This window comes from Alligator sinensis, unplaced genomic scaffold (genome assembly GCF_000455745.1).
Source record: "Alligator sinensis unplaced genomic scaffold, ASM45574v1 scaffold611_2, whole genome shotgun sequence".
NCBI lineage: Eukaryota > Metazoa > Chordata > Crocodylia > Alligatoridae > Alligator > Alligator sinensis.
The window spans coordinates 1,570,716-1,583,874 of NW_005841869.1; the positions used below are offsets into that span (position 1 = coordinate 1,570,716).

Here is a 13,159-nt window from a genome sequence, read left to right on the forward strand (position 1 = left end):
CAAAAGGAATGCCGGGGCCCCCACCGGTACTGTCCAGCCAAACTTACCATATAGTCAGCGTGCTGCGCTCGTTAAGTCTTTCTTTGTTTTCCTTTCCCCTTAGCTCTAATGCCTCCCCCTCCGCGCTCTCCACTCTCCCTCTCCCAACTCAGCCATACCACCGCGTATCAAGGACGGAGAGTGACCCCGTGGATCCAGCTTGTATTCATTAGCAGTCCGAACGCACGCGAGCCTCGCTGTGCTCTGTCTGTTCCACTGTTTTAGTTCATCAAGAATAATAGCAAAAGCTCCCATTTTAAATCATTTTAAATTGACAGCGCTTTTGCTGAAGGAGTGACCGTACTGTGCTTGTAACGGACAAAATATTCACAAACATTAAACACCAACCACGACGTATTAGCGTATCAGTTCAACTAATGAATTGTACAAGCCAGGCAAAGACCGCGGTCACATCGATGCCCTAGGAGAAGTTTGTCCACCAGTCATCAGGTGGGTGTCGGCAGAAGTTTGAGCATGTCTGAGCACATGTTCCTATAAGGAGGAGAGGTGTTATTTAGAGTAGCCAGAAAGAGAAAACACTAGGAGAGGAACAGTGATGAAACCATGCTGAATATGGAGAAGTGGTGAGGCTGTGGGGTAATCACTCCAAGAAAAGGGGTGAGTGGAGTTGCTTGGGGAAGTTCAAACAAGAGGGGACATGGCATATGAGACACGATAGAGGAATTGGTAGCATAGCTCTCTTCCATCTCTAATTTTAAGACCACTGAGAAGGTCAGCGCAGTGCATGTACAAGAGGTGTTTAGATACAGCTCCGAGAGATCTTGATCACTCCTAGAGAGCTCGAGGGAGCAGTTTGGATTTGAACGTCTTGCCTGCGGGGAAAAGGCAGCAAAGCCCATTGTCGACCCAAGTGCTCTGCTGACACCGAATGGGAATGACTGGGTGGCCTATTAGTGTTCTTCTATAACTTGTATTCATGTTAATTCCTACTTTATATCTTCTGTGAGTTAGTGCCATCACAGATGGTAGGGCTGGGTGGGTCAGACGAGAGTTCGGACTTGCTGGTTTGTGGTGCTGATCCCGAAGAGCCGGCAGCGTGGGGGAGATGTTTATTCTTGCGGCGGAGGTAAAATTCATGCACTTAACAACATTCACGCCCCTGCGCGGTAAAAAACCCTGAGGTTATTTTTCACACTTTTAGGCAGGCTGTTCACTTTTTGCCTTCCACTGAAGTCACACAATGAAAATAGATTGAGCACTTTCGGTACACTTTCCTTACACTGTAGCCCTGAGCTTCTGTCTTGGGGTTTCCTCGCTCTGTGGGAAAGGTTTCAATTCAAACAAAACACTTTGCACAGAAATATAAAACCTGATGGAAACGCTTCCATTTGGTTTTGTAAATTTAAACAATGCCCAAATTTCAAGTCTGATCCAGTTAATTGGGTGTCCTTTTCAAGTGCATGATGGTTTCTAGGCACACAGTTGCATAAGACTGCCAGGATTGAAGATTTAAGAGTTTTTTGGCAAAAGGGATTCTTTAAAAGTGTAATCTGATGCCAAGTAGCAAGTAGTGTATGGCCTGCACGCAGCATCCGTGTTTGCAGAGTAGCTTGCAACTCAGGGCGTTTATGCACATGCTCCAGGAGTGGGGAGGGCGCTTGAATTAGAGCGGCTCTGGGGGCACCTAGACGTGTAATCACAGTGTGTCGGAGCAGCCTCACTGCACGTGTATAGGCGCCCTTAGATTGCAGGGAAAGGAAGCAAATCATGTATCACATGAGAAATTCAATTTGCATTGTGTACATCAGCCGGTGATTTGTTACATAAGTATAAGATGATTATTGGGCACTTACACATGAACTGGAAGTATCTTATTTATTAATTCATCAGTAGGTTTTTACACACCATAGGTAAACAATTGAATCTTTCATTTCACTTGTCAACATTGATGCCACTTCCAGCATGATGTTAACATGGGATGCAGTGTACAAGAAAGCACTGATTCATATTGCCGTGCAAATCCCCTGTGTCCTTACTCTATGCTTTAGAAGTATTTCCATATCCAGAGGATGGGCATCCAAGTGGAGCTTTCCATCTCAGCAGCACTAGTTCCTGCAGACTAGGTAAGCATGATTTCTGTGGGAAGTGAATTGTTAAGCTTCCTGAGACCACCTGTGAAACCTTTCTTCTTACCTTGGGTATTTAAAGCTGAATGGATTTCGCAGCAGACAAGGGTAGCAATGCCCTGTAGCAACTTGCAGCAAGGTTGATCATTTTTCCTGACCTTTCATCATGCCGCACAGGGAAACCACAATGGTAGGGCTCTCAAAAAAATAGCTGAGAGATTTCTGCTAATAATAACTAATACATTTGTCATACGGAGCCTGAATGCAGGACTTTTATGAAATTGTTCATTCCCTGCAGCAACCTGATAGCAAGGTTAGCACTGAAATACAAAGTAAAAAGTAGTTTTAGGGTGTTGGATTTTTTTGTTACATGAATTTCTATATTGAGGTGAGCACAGAATGCATAATTCTGGTGATAATTAGATTCCTCACCTGGGTTTGGCATAGTTTTTTTTATGCTAGGAATTTGCAAATCACAAAGTATATAAAAACATCTAATTCTTGTCTGCACAGCACAGGCAGGGATCGGTGTATGCATGTGTTACCGATATTAGAAATTATAACTGGAGGTATTGGCATTACAGTGGACTTGCCAAGATCCACCTGAATGTCAGCGCTCCCTGGGCATCCTGTCCTTCCCAGCTCCCTTCTCCCTTTGGACCTTCTCCATCTCTCTCTTCTGAATCCTTGCTCTCCCTTCCTAGCTGGGAGATTTCTATGATCTCTCCATCACTGCCACAGACTGACTGAAAGCAGGAGTTTGGACCACTACTTTCTGCTCTGGGGTCCACTCTCTCTGCTCTTAGTTTACTTTGGTCCTAACCATCTCTATGCCAAGGAGACTTGCTCCACTGGGAGTAGGATAATGAAGTTGGAAGCATTGCATCCTGTGGGGATGGATGCATTTGTTAAGATTCAGTTGCTGGCACAAGCTGGACTCGTAGGCTACAAACTTTAACTGGTTTAGACCTGAAGTTCCAATAAAACCTGAAACTGGGTCCCTTCAACTCCTCTTAACTTTCTCTGTGTCCTTGCAGCTTTAGTTTAGAGACCGCTGGATGAATACACATGCGGATCTGGCAGAACAGAGTTTCTGAGATCTTCCTCTGATCTTCCTCTTGCTAGCCCCAGGTTCAGTCCCAGCCATCAAGCAACTTGCACTGACTTATTTTCCAGCTGATCCTCCCACATGCATCTGTAGGAATCTATTTCATGGTCAGTCTTAGAAAACCCATTGGCCAGCATTTACCTGGACTTCCCTAAAGTTGTTTGTAGGAACCCAATAATAAGGAAAAGGCTGCTGAGTGCCTGGAGCCCACATGTTTCTGCAAAAAGCAGATGCTGGGGCCTTTGAGATCTGCTTAAAAAAAAAAAAAGTTGTGTTCAAAATTTCAAACAAAAAAAAATCTTCATTTCCCTTGAAAAATTCTCTATTTTTTTTTTTTTAAATTTTTGGCCATTTTTGAAGTTGTAAATATTCAAAGTTTTCAGTTTTTGTTTTGATTGCAAATAAACCACCTCCTTATGCGGTGACCGGAATAAAAGCCCTGGTTTTATTTGGGTTCCTAGTAAAATTAAATGTTTTTTTCCCAGCAAAATGAAGCTTCCTTGGAAGAAGGTTGTCCTGGACGTTCTGGCAGATGCTAGCTAAAAGGCAGGGAACTTTTCCCTTCTGTTCCTACCCCTTCCTGCTCTTGTAAATGATGTATTTCTGAGCAGCTGGACTGCAAAAATGGTGATGTCAGTTCTCGCTAGATAGCTCAGGCAACTTTCTGCAAAATCTCCTGTTCAAAGAGGAGAATCCTGTGCAAAGAGGATTCTGCGCATCGGTCTTGTGCACCAGTTTCAGGCCGTGTATTTGGTGTTACATACTTCTCATTCGGCACAAAAGAAACTAAGGGTACTATCACATGTCAGGAGGAATTCTTTCTGCTTGGATCCCTCTGCTAGGAGGAAAGCTGTTGTTTTAGTCTGGCTTGTTAGGTCACCCTTGTAAATAGCACTGTTGGCTCAGCTGGGCTGGGGGAATGAGCAAAAGAGTTTCATTGAACACATTCAAGTTGCCTATGAATTGAGTTAACTGGAAACCTCTTAGGTCTGATTGCAGAGGTCATAGTAGGCTCCTGGTTTAATTTTCTCTTGGTGAAGGAACCAGGAGATGCCTGGAAGCCATGAGTCAGAGGTCCCCTGTTAATCACTCAGTGGTTCACTGTTTTAAAGCTTCGTTTTAGTAAAAACATCCCGGTAGAGAACGATTGGACTTGAATGAAGCCTCATAGCAACCACTTGCAGAGACCGTATGGGGCCAGGAAGTTTTGTACCCAAAGCAAATATGGGATTTTCCATTTTTCTTCCTCTTTTTTGCAATACAAAAAGTTTTCTTGTGTAGCAGGAATGCTCTGTGTGAATGTGCTTCACACCAGAGGCTCATGTCCCTTTGTTTCGCAACTCTGTCATTTAAAGCAGCAGCCTGCCTAAGATAGGCGAGATTTCAGATTTCATTTTGACAGTTCTCTACGTGGGAAATAAAAGACCTGCTGCAGATCTTCCTTAACCAAGACCTGCATCAGACTCGGCACATGTTTATCAATTTATGAGGTCATACCACACACCTCGGCTAGCCTGAAATTTGATTGGTGTCATGAATACACAGGATACAAATGAAGCTATCAGACTTGAACTTCCTATGGTGGTAAACGTCGGTAGAAGTAAAGTGTAGCATAAATGACCTGGAGTTTTATTCAGGTCTCTCCCAGCTGGAGTTAGATATCAACCTGGAAAGGTCTGTGTTCTTTAGCTGTATTGTTCTGCTGGAAAAGAGTCAGGAAGCATGTCCCTACTCCGAGGTCAGTCCCTGTTCCCTGGCAGGCCCCGAGTGTATTGCACCGCTCAGGAAATATCTCCAGTTCGGTTCTCAGACACCCTGACTCTCCTTGGTGTGACTGTAACCTGCCTGATGGCCGAGTGGCGCTTCCCACGTGGCTGTCTGCTGTGGTGTTTGCCATGCAATACAATTTTTCCCGGCACAGTGAGTAACGTATTTGTCTGCCCTTGTGTTTACCTACTGCAGTCTCCGTCCTGGGAGTCAGTCCGCTGCCTGGACTGAGCTCCTGCCCTGGGGAGGAAGCGTGTTGCACACACAAACCTGTAAGCTATGGTCCAAAAAAATTATCGTGCTGATGGAGAGGCAGGTTGGTTAGTGGTTAGATGAGGCAGCACAAGAAATGGGGATGCCAGCTGCCCTGTGGAGCATCCTGACTTGCTTTTTCATGCGACTCCCACATTCTTCGACTGTTCAAAGTCAGTAGAAGCTCTGGGCGGAAACTGAGGCACTTGAGTGCCTGACTTTAGGCACTTCAGTGGGAAATGTTGGTTTTAAACCCATCTGGACAGTGGGGTGGTACATTGTTAAGCCACACTGATGTATGCAAGAGCACCTGTCAGCCTGTATCTGGCAGCACCCCTGCTTGTCCAGAGAGGAAAGCTGGCTGAGGCTCTGGACAGTGTCCCCCAGGGTCTGGGTTTTGTTCCCAGCACGGCCTCCGATTCCCATCCTGACCTGGAGCAAGTCGCTGTGTGGTTCACTTCTGAAACGGGGGTGATTCTTAGCTCCCACAAAGTGCCTGTCATCTTCATTAGATGGCAAACTCTACAGGCCAGACCTTTTACTGTGTGTGTGTGCAGCACCCAGCGCAACGGGATGTTGATCTTGTGGGACCCCACAATAACAGCAACAACCATAATAATAATTAATAATAATACATCTCTGTAGGGAGCAGCTATGTAGGAAGAGTCATTTTATTCTTGTAAGATTTCCAAGACTTCTCTTCCATGTTTATGTTCTCAGACCCAAGTCCCTCCCCTTTGCCTTCCTACCCCACTGCTTTTCTTTACTATTTTCCATGCATCTAACATAAATAATTACTATTTTCCCCCACTCATATTTGAGTTTTATCAGCATACAGACAGCAAGCATCTATCCTGGGATCTCAGTAGTACAGCCCAGTTATTATAAACATTAAGCATTGCATTTTAGCTCTAAATTTGAAGTCAACGTTTATTTCTGACTTCCTTTTCTGCACCTTGGTGCAGTTGTGTTGTGCAGCTCTGGAACACACTGCGTTTCACCCCAGAGGGGACTGCATTTGCAAACATTTACATTTTATATATATATATATATATATGTGTGTGTATATGTAGTTTCATAGTTTCATAGTTTTAGGGTCAGAAGGGACCTAATAGATCTTCTTGCCCGACCCCCCGCCAGGGCGGGAGAACAACAAAAAACCCTAAAAACAAAAACGGGACTCAAATGAGTCCAGCCAGGTAGGCATCCAGCCTCTTCTTAAAGACCCCCAGGGTAGGGGCCAGCACCACCTCCCTTGGAAGTTGGTTCCAGCTCCTAGCCGCCCTAACTGTGAAGTAGTTTTTTCGGATGTCCAGTCTGTACCTCCTCTCCATCAACTTGTGCCCATTACTCCTTGTTATGCCAGCGGGGGCTAGCATGTATATATTTGGGGGCTTTTTTGGAAACTTTCCTTTTCAGTTTCATTGGTTCAGCACAGATTGGAAGACTGGCCTTGCCCCCTCATGGATGCTCTCTTCTATCCCAGGCAAAATGTTGTAGGCAGTTCTCAGTTCAGTTCCTGGTGAACAGGGGCCTGAATCCAAAAGACACTGGACTATCACTGATATTAGACTTGTAGGCAAGTAGAGGCATCACACGAACTGGGGATATGAAGTGACAGACTGTCATACCCTGTCCTGTTGGGGTCCCTGCAGTCATGACGGAGGCAGCGGCTGTGCACTTTGAATAAAGAATGAGAATGAAGATTGTGAGTCCCCTTCCACAGAAGCAGAGATGGCTGCAAGAGATGATGGTTTTCTTCTACAGCCCTTTGAGAAAGGAGGAAGACTGATGACTGAAGAGGCTGGGGAATAGGCGTGCTGAAGACCAGTGGTTATTTTTCAGGTAGCAAACTATAAGTAAAAAAAAAAAAAAAAAAAAGATTGAGAAAAAGGGGTAAAACTGGGGAGAAGCATCTTCCTTCACCACTCTGTCTCCACTGCGGACCGTTGTTGCTGACCCCACGCTTCTGCAGCTCCTGTAAGGTTTTAGCAAAGGAATGGAATAAATCCAGCTTACAGTGGTGTAGAAAGTGCAGCAGGCCTGTGTGACAAATGCCATATCCTGCAAGGCAGGACAGCTTCAATCTGCTCTAAACTTAAATAGTGTAGACCCTACCCTCGTTGCAGATGACACTGCTTGTTGGTGGCTCTGAAGTGACCTCTGTGTCATGGGTCAGCTCTCTATTCAGGGAACTTCTGCCAGCCCATTGTGAGATCTGGCAGTGAGCCCATGAAGCCTCAGCTCCTCTTTTTTGGAGGAATGAGTAGGTCACATTGGCAGGGCTGTGGTAGGAAGTCTTGTATGGCCACTACCTAACTGGTTTTGCATAGAGACCGTTTTGGATGTAGGCATCTTTCTTTAGGGCTGTTAATCTAGCTGCTTTTGCAAGCACCGGATTCATCTGCACAGAAAAGAAATGGTGTTGGGAGGTGGCTTTCAAAATGGGTGTGAGGAAGAAGCATCTCTTGTTTAATTGGAAAGGTCCAAAGCAGCCAAGTTACCTCCCAGGTGGGTCATTTCTTGTTGCCTACTCCTATGCAGCATCTGAACTTTCTGCTGTCAAGCAATCATCAAAGTGAGCAAGAAAGACAGAGGCGGTCCAGCAAAACTCTAACAAGACTCCCACCTATTTGTGCTCTTACTGTAGGGCTCCCTTCTCTTGTCATTGCACTTTATAGCCCTTCATTAACTTGTTCTGTTTTATGGTCACCTGCATGGCCGTCTCTGAAGGTACCTCTGATGGTAAAAAAGGAAAAAAAAAAAAAGGGTAAATATAGAACAGATGCTTAAGTGCACTTGAATAAATGCATGATGGCTGCAGACCCATCAGCACACGCCTCCTGATCGTTTCCACCTGCTCACAGAGCACTAAATGTCCGTCTCTCTCACTCCATCCCAGATGGACGGTCGCTGAGTTAAGTAGTTCTGATTAAACAAAAGCAGGCTTGGTAACTTCATGTTTCTCAAACCTCTGAATTTGGACGAACCTTTAAAATCATTTGTTTATGCTTTTGTGTCCATTTGTGTGTTGGGGTTATGGGGAATGCCACTGGGAGAATGAGATGAGATGCAATTGGGAACGACTGCTCCGAAGGCATTTCTCACTTGACACAAGCCAGTAGCTCCCATTCATCCTTCAAAGCCATCCTTCTTAGGAGGTTCCCAGCTCATCATCTAGGGCACAAAGCCTGAGGGAAATATCTGAACAGTCAGATCTGCCAGCTGAAGTCCAGATAGCTTGGGATTTTCCTATTGTATGCATATCACTTCTTGTGAATGGATAACATATGAGTCGAGATGAGTCTGAGTTCTTCTGGAAAATGTTTTAAAGTTAATTTATTCTAACCTATTTGAATGGTGAAAAAATTCTCTCCTGGGTAATGTTAGGTGGTTAAAATATAGCAACTGCGGCTCATCCTTCTTTGTCCCAGTTTGCTGTGTGAATTTGGGCAGTGACGGTGCAGCTGGGTGGAAAGCAGGCAGTGGAAAGTCACTCGGTAACCTCTCCCCCTCAGTAAGATGCAATAAGAGTCGTCTGTTGTCCAGCTGTGATCTTGCCTACTTGACCTGAACTTGTCATTGCCATGTTGATTGGTTCATTCCTGCGCTGTCGAAAAGTTAGTGCAGAATTCCTCATGCAAGGCCTCAAAACCAGGCCTGGACTTCTGTAATGACTGAGACTCGCTTTTTGTAATGGACTGGGCTTTCTTAGCAGAGAAATTAAACGTTTCATTTCTCAGTATTTTGATCAGAAGCTCTAAATTATATCAAATCTTAATGTATCCCCTGACCAGCTTGACCTGGGCATCTTGAGATGCGAGACTGGAGTGCAGTGGTGGCTGGGAGACTGCATGGTGGCATTAAAGACAGACAAGGTTCCTTGGGTGAATTTGATATCTTTTATTAGACCAACCCAAATGGTTGGAGAATAGTGGCATTAAAGGTGTTCTTTGTTTTCTTGAAGTGAATGTAGCACCAGTCAGAGGTGTTGGATTGGGAGCCCTGGAAACCCACAGTTTCTGCTTATTCCCAGAAAAGGTACAGCACAGGCAGCAGCGGGGAAAGCTTTCAGGTTACCCCAGGGGTGAAAGCTTATGGGGCAAATAGCAGGGCTCTGTCTCCAAGCCTCTTCTGTCCCTGACCTTCCAGCAGATCAATTTGGTACCCAGACCTGGTGAGGTTGGGCCAATGCAGGCAGGCGCTGTGCAAATGCCACACTTGGGCAGCTCATCCCCTGTCAAGTTCTCATGGTTTTTCATGATCTTGGGATGCCAATGCTGACTCCTCGGTGAGAACAGCTAATGCACTCGCTCCTTGGCCGCCATTCCTCTTCTCTCGGGGTATGTCCATGCCCGTGACCAAGGGCACGTCTTCGTCTCTGCTGGATGCTGTGACAGCCTGGACGAAGGACTAGGTAACTCACTTCTAAGCTCCGCTTTTGAAATGGGAGATGCAGGGAGTACAGCTAGTTGGCATGGGGGGTTTTTTCTTCCTCTCTCCATGGTTTGAAACATTAATAGTGCCCATTCAAATGTAATGCTATTGAGCCCTAGGAGCCACAGGCGGACTCCCCCGTGCAGTCAGAATCCGAGTGGTAAATAGGCTCCTTTCTTTATCTCGTGTGATGTGCTATAATTCAGTTTCAATGTTGAAAGGAAAAGGGCCTCCAGGGGAGTCTAGAGCTCCGTTCAGTCAAGTTCTAATTAAAGTTTTCCCCTCTCAAGTTTCACTTCATTTTCCGGGGCTTTTGCTTCTTGATGATTAACATGTGTCCCATGGCAAGGAACTCATTACACCCTTCCTCGAGCTCCTCTTTCATAAAGACCTAGGCACCTTTTGTTGCAAACAGAGCTGCCTTAAACTTCATCTTTGCAAAGATCAGCTAGCCAGGGGCACGTGCAAGCATGTTAGCACCCAGGGCAGTGCAGCCCCTTTCCCTTCCCTCCCCGCCCCCCTCCAGGAAACAATCTGATTTTTCCAGTGCAGCTTGATCAGATGTGGCCGTCCCGTGGAGGCAATCCAGTCCAGGATTTTGTCCAGCCTTTTCTTCACTTTTCAAGAGGCCAGGCCAACTCAGGCTTCCTTTTCCAATTCCAACAGGCTTATCTTTTTGGGGGCAGGAGTTGTTAGTACAGTTTATCTTGCTGGCTGCGAGTTTTTTCCCTGCTCAGACAGTGCACTCCATGCCAGGTTTTTGTTGGCGGAGGGTTTTTTTTATTCCTTTTCTTTTTATTTTAAATGTCTAAATTGGAGAGTTCCTATTTCCCCCCCTCTTTCCACTCCAATAAACGCTGGAAGTGCTGCCACTGCGTCAGAGTGGGAGATTGAGCACGCGCGTGCATGTGTCTATGTGTGAAATCAATACAAAAATGTCAGTGAACAGCAGGAAAAGTTCTGGGAGACCATCCTACTACTACCGACTGCTTCGGAGGTCACGACTTCAGAGACAGCGTAGCAGATCCCGGAGCCGGAACAGGCCACTTAGCCGGGGTAATTGCAATCAAATTTCCATCTAATTAAAGTGCTAAGACATGCTTTCTGTTGCTTACCAGCCGGGTCTGCTGCTAGAGGTAATGACCGGTGCAAGTGCTCATAGGTGTACCTGTATGCTGCAGAGTTGACAGTGATCTTTGGGACAGGTGAGTTGCCTGGGCAATGTTGTGGGCCAGGAGTGGAGGTAACAATAAGGACGTGGGTCTAGGAGTCAGGACTCGGAGGTTTTATTCCCTACATTGACATCAAGTCCTTTCCACTCCCTGTCCCTCAGCTCCTCTACCTGTAAAACGAAGGTAACAGTGCCTTCCTAGCTCCCTGGGACGTTTGAGATCTAATTGATGTTTTTAAATCACTTTGAGCTTGGTGAATAAGCTATGCAGTCTGAATGCAAAGCCCTTATTAGAATTTGTTCTTCTTTCCCCATGGAGCACCTTCAGGGGCCTTGACGCAGCGTGCCTCTGAATGTGCAATTTCCCAAGGAGTCTGAGGACTCAGTCTCCTAAGTCGCAGTGAAAGCTCCCAGGATTTATATCCCAAAGTCACCTGGGCGCTTTAGCAAATCTCACTCTAAAAGAATATGCTTTTCCTTGGTAGTGGGAGCTGGGTCCAGAGAGTGATGTGTCTTTGGGATGTACGCAGTCGAGCGGTCCATTCATCCTACTGCAGGCGGCTACTGACCCAGCCGCGCTTTTAAAAAAATAAACTGCTCTGGCTTTCTCTTCCCATGTGGAATAAATCTTTACTGCGGCTTGTGCCTAAAGTTAAAGCACTAAAAGAAGTGACCTGTTCTGTCTCTGAGTCATGTTGTTGTTGAAATATCTTTCCAGGAGGCAGAGGAGGAGGGCTGTGCATGACTTCTTCTGTGCCAGGTCAGGCATATTTAAAAGGTCTCGGGCTTCTCGGTGGGCATTACTCAAAGCCGTTCCTTAAAAGGGATTTTTGTTCTTGCTGTGTGAAAAGAAGTTTATAACTGACCCCAAACTCCAAGGCCCAATTCTGCTGGTGTTAAAAATGGTTTTATGCTGATCTCGCTGGAGTCAAGTCAGATTCACAGCAGTGAAGGCGAGTGCAGAATTTGGCCCCAAAGTTTTTGCTTGGTTGCTGTCTCCTCCCATCTGGTTCTTCTCCTGGAAGAATTCGTTCAGTGTTTTGAATCATTATTCGGGAAACTATAAGGAAACTAGCTCAGTTTTTCCTCTAAGTAGACGGTGTGTTCCTTTCCACGGTTGATTCCTGTTTTGTCTGGCAGGGAGCAGTGCTTGTTTGTAGACCCGTTAGCACGTACCAGTTCCTTTTCCCCCCCTTTATTTGTAAATCATTCACAACCAAAATGTTTCACCGCCATTTCAGTTACTGGGACAGGCGAGATGCATTCACTGCCATAAATAGCCCACCATGGACTAACCATCACCATTTGCGTCGAATGCGGGCTGAAATATTTAGGGAGATGCTAGGCAGATTGGGAGATACTAGAGAGATGCAGGCAGATTGGTTTGAAATCTGCCCTAGTGCTGATTAGAAACCAGATCTGAACCGACTAAAACCTTTGGCTGCTGATCAGGAAATAACAGATAACTTTTCCTCCTCCATGTTTCTGGTTTTATGCGGGGTGCCACTGGGGTTCGTGGCTTTAACCGGTGCGATCTTAATAATCCATCGCACTTTTGTAGCTCTTCACATCTCTAGATCTTGGAATACTTTGCAAAGATGGGTAAGAAATCCTTCTTGACTCATCCATTTTAAGAGATGCAGAAACAGAGGCCTGGAGGTGAGAAGTGACTAAGATTAAAATGCAGCAGGTTCAGCCCAGTATCCCAGTGTGCAGCCTAGAGAGGCTAGTAGTGGCAGTACTGGACAACCATGAGACAGACCTTTCTTGAGATGTCTGGCCTAACTGGAAGGTTAATGAACAAGCAGCCTCATGAAGGTGGGAGCTGTAGTCTGGCTAAGGAGCGCACACAAGTAAGGATGAGGCACTGAGGTATGTATGCTCATCTGGCCTGAATTTGGAAGCTATGTGGGCTCAGGCAGCATTAACCAGTGTGAAGTGGCACGACTCTAGTACTGGGGGTTTTGTTTTCAGAGATGGTGAACTGGTTGCCTTTGAGGTCCCATTGATAAGCTGAAGGCCGCTTGATGAAGTTGCACTTGGTCCCTGTTCTCTGATCTACCCACGTTCCCGAAGATCTCTTGGAAGGACTCGCGGGTGGCCGTGACGTTTCGTAAAGCGTGGACGAGCAGCGCTTGAACGTTATAGAGTGAAGCACTTCACGGTAGCACCAAACCTAGCCTTGAGCAGTGACATAGAGTATCTCAGGCTCACAGGTATCACCCCCAAGGGAAGGTATCTTCAGGTGATATGAGGCTATTACAGTCATAAATACTGTAGAGATATCCTGCAAGATTG

The 13,159-nt window shown here is 45.8% G+C and overlaps 1 protein-coding gene across 9 annotated transcripts in view; it reads left to right on the forward strand.

Moving 5' to 3' along the window:
* DAB2IP (DAB2 interacting protein) overlaps positions 1–13,159 on the forward strand; it is a 272,314-nt gene that overhangs the window by 64,286 nt on the left and 194,869 nt on the right. For 2 of the 9 annotated variants that reach the window (XM_014526710.2, XM_014526705.2), the window contains exon 1: positions 10,252–10,746. The exons of 3 other annotated variants lie outside the window; for them this stretch is intronic. In XM_014526710.2, coding sequence (XP_014382196.1) covers positions 10,605–10,746 — 142 coding nt within the window. In that variant the 5' untranslated portion in view covers positions 10,252–10,604. Of the gene's footprint in view, positions 1–10,250; positions 10,747–13,159 lie in introns of those variants that run through there. 4 more of the 9 variants (XR_003092149.1, XM_014526703.2, XM_025193972.1 and 1 more) reach the window with 3 other exon arrangements.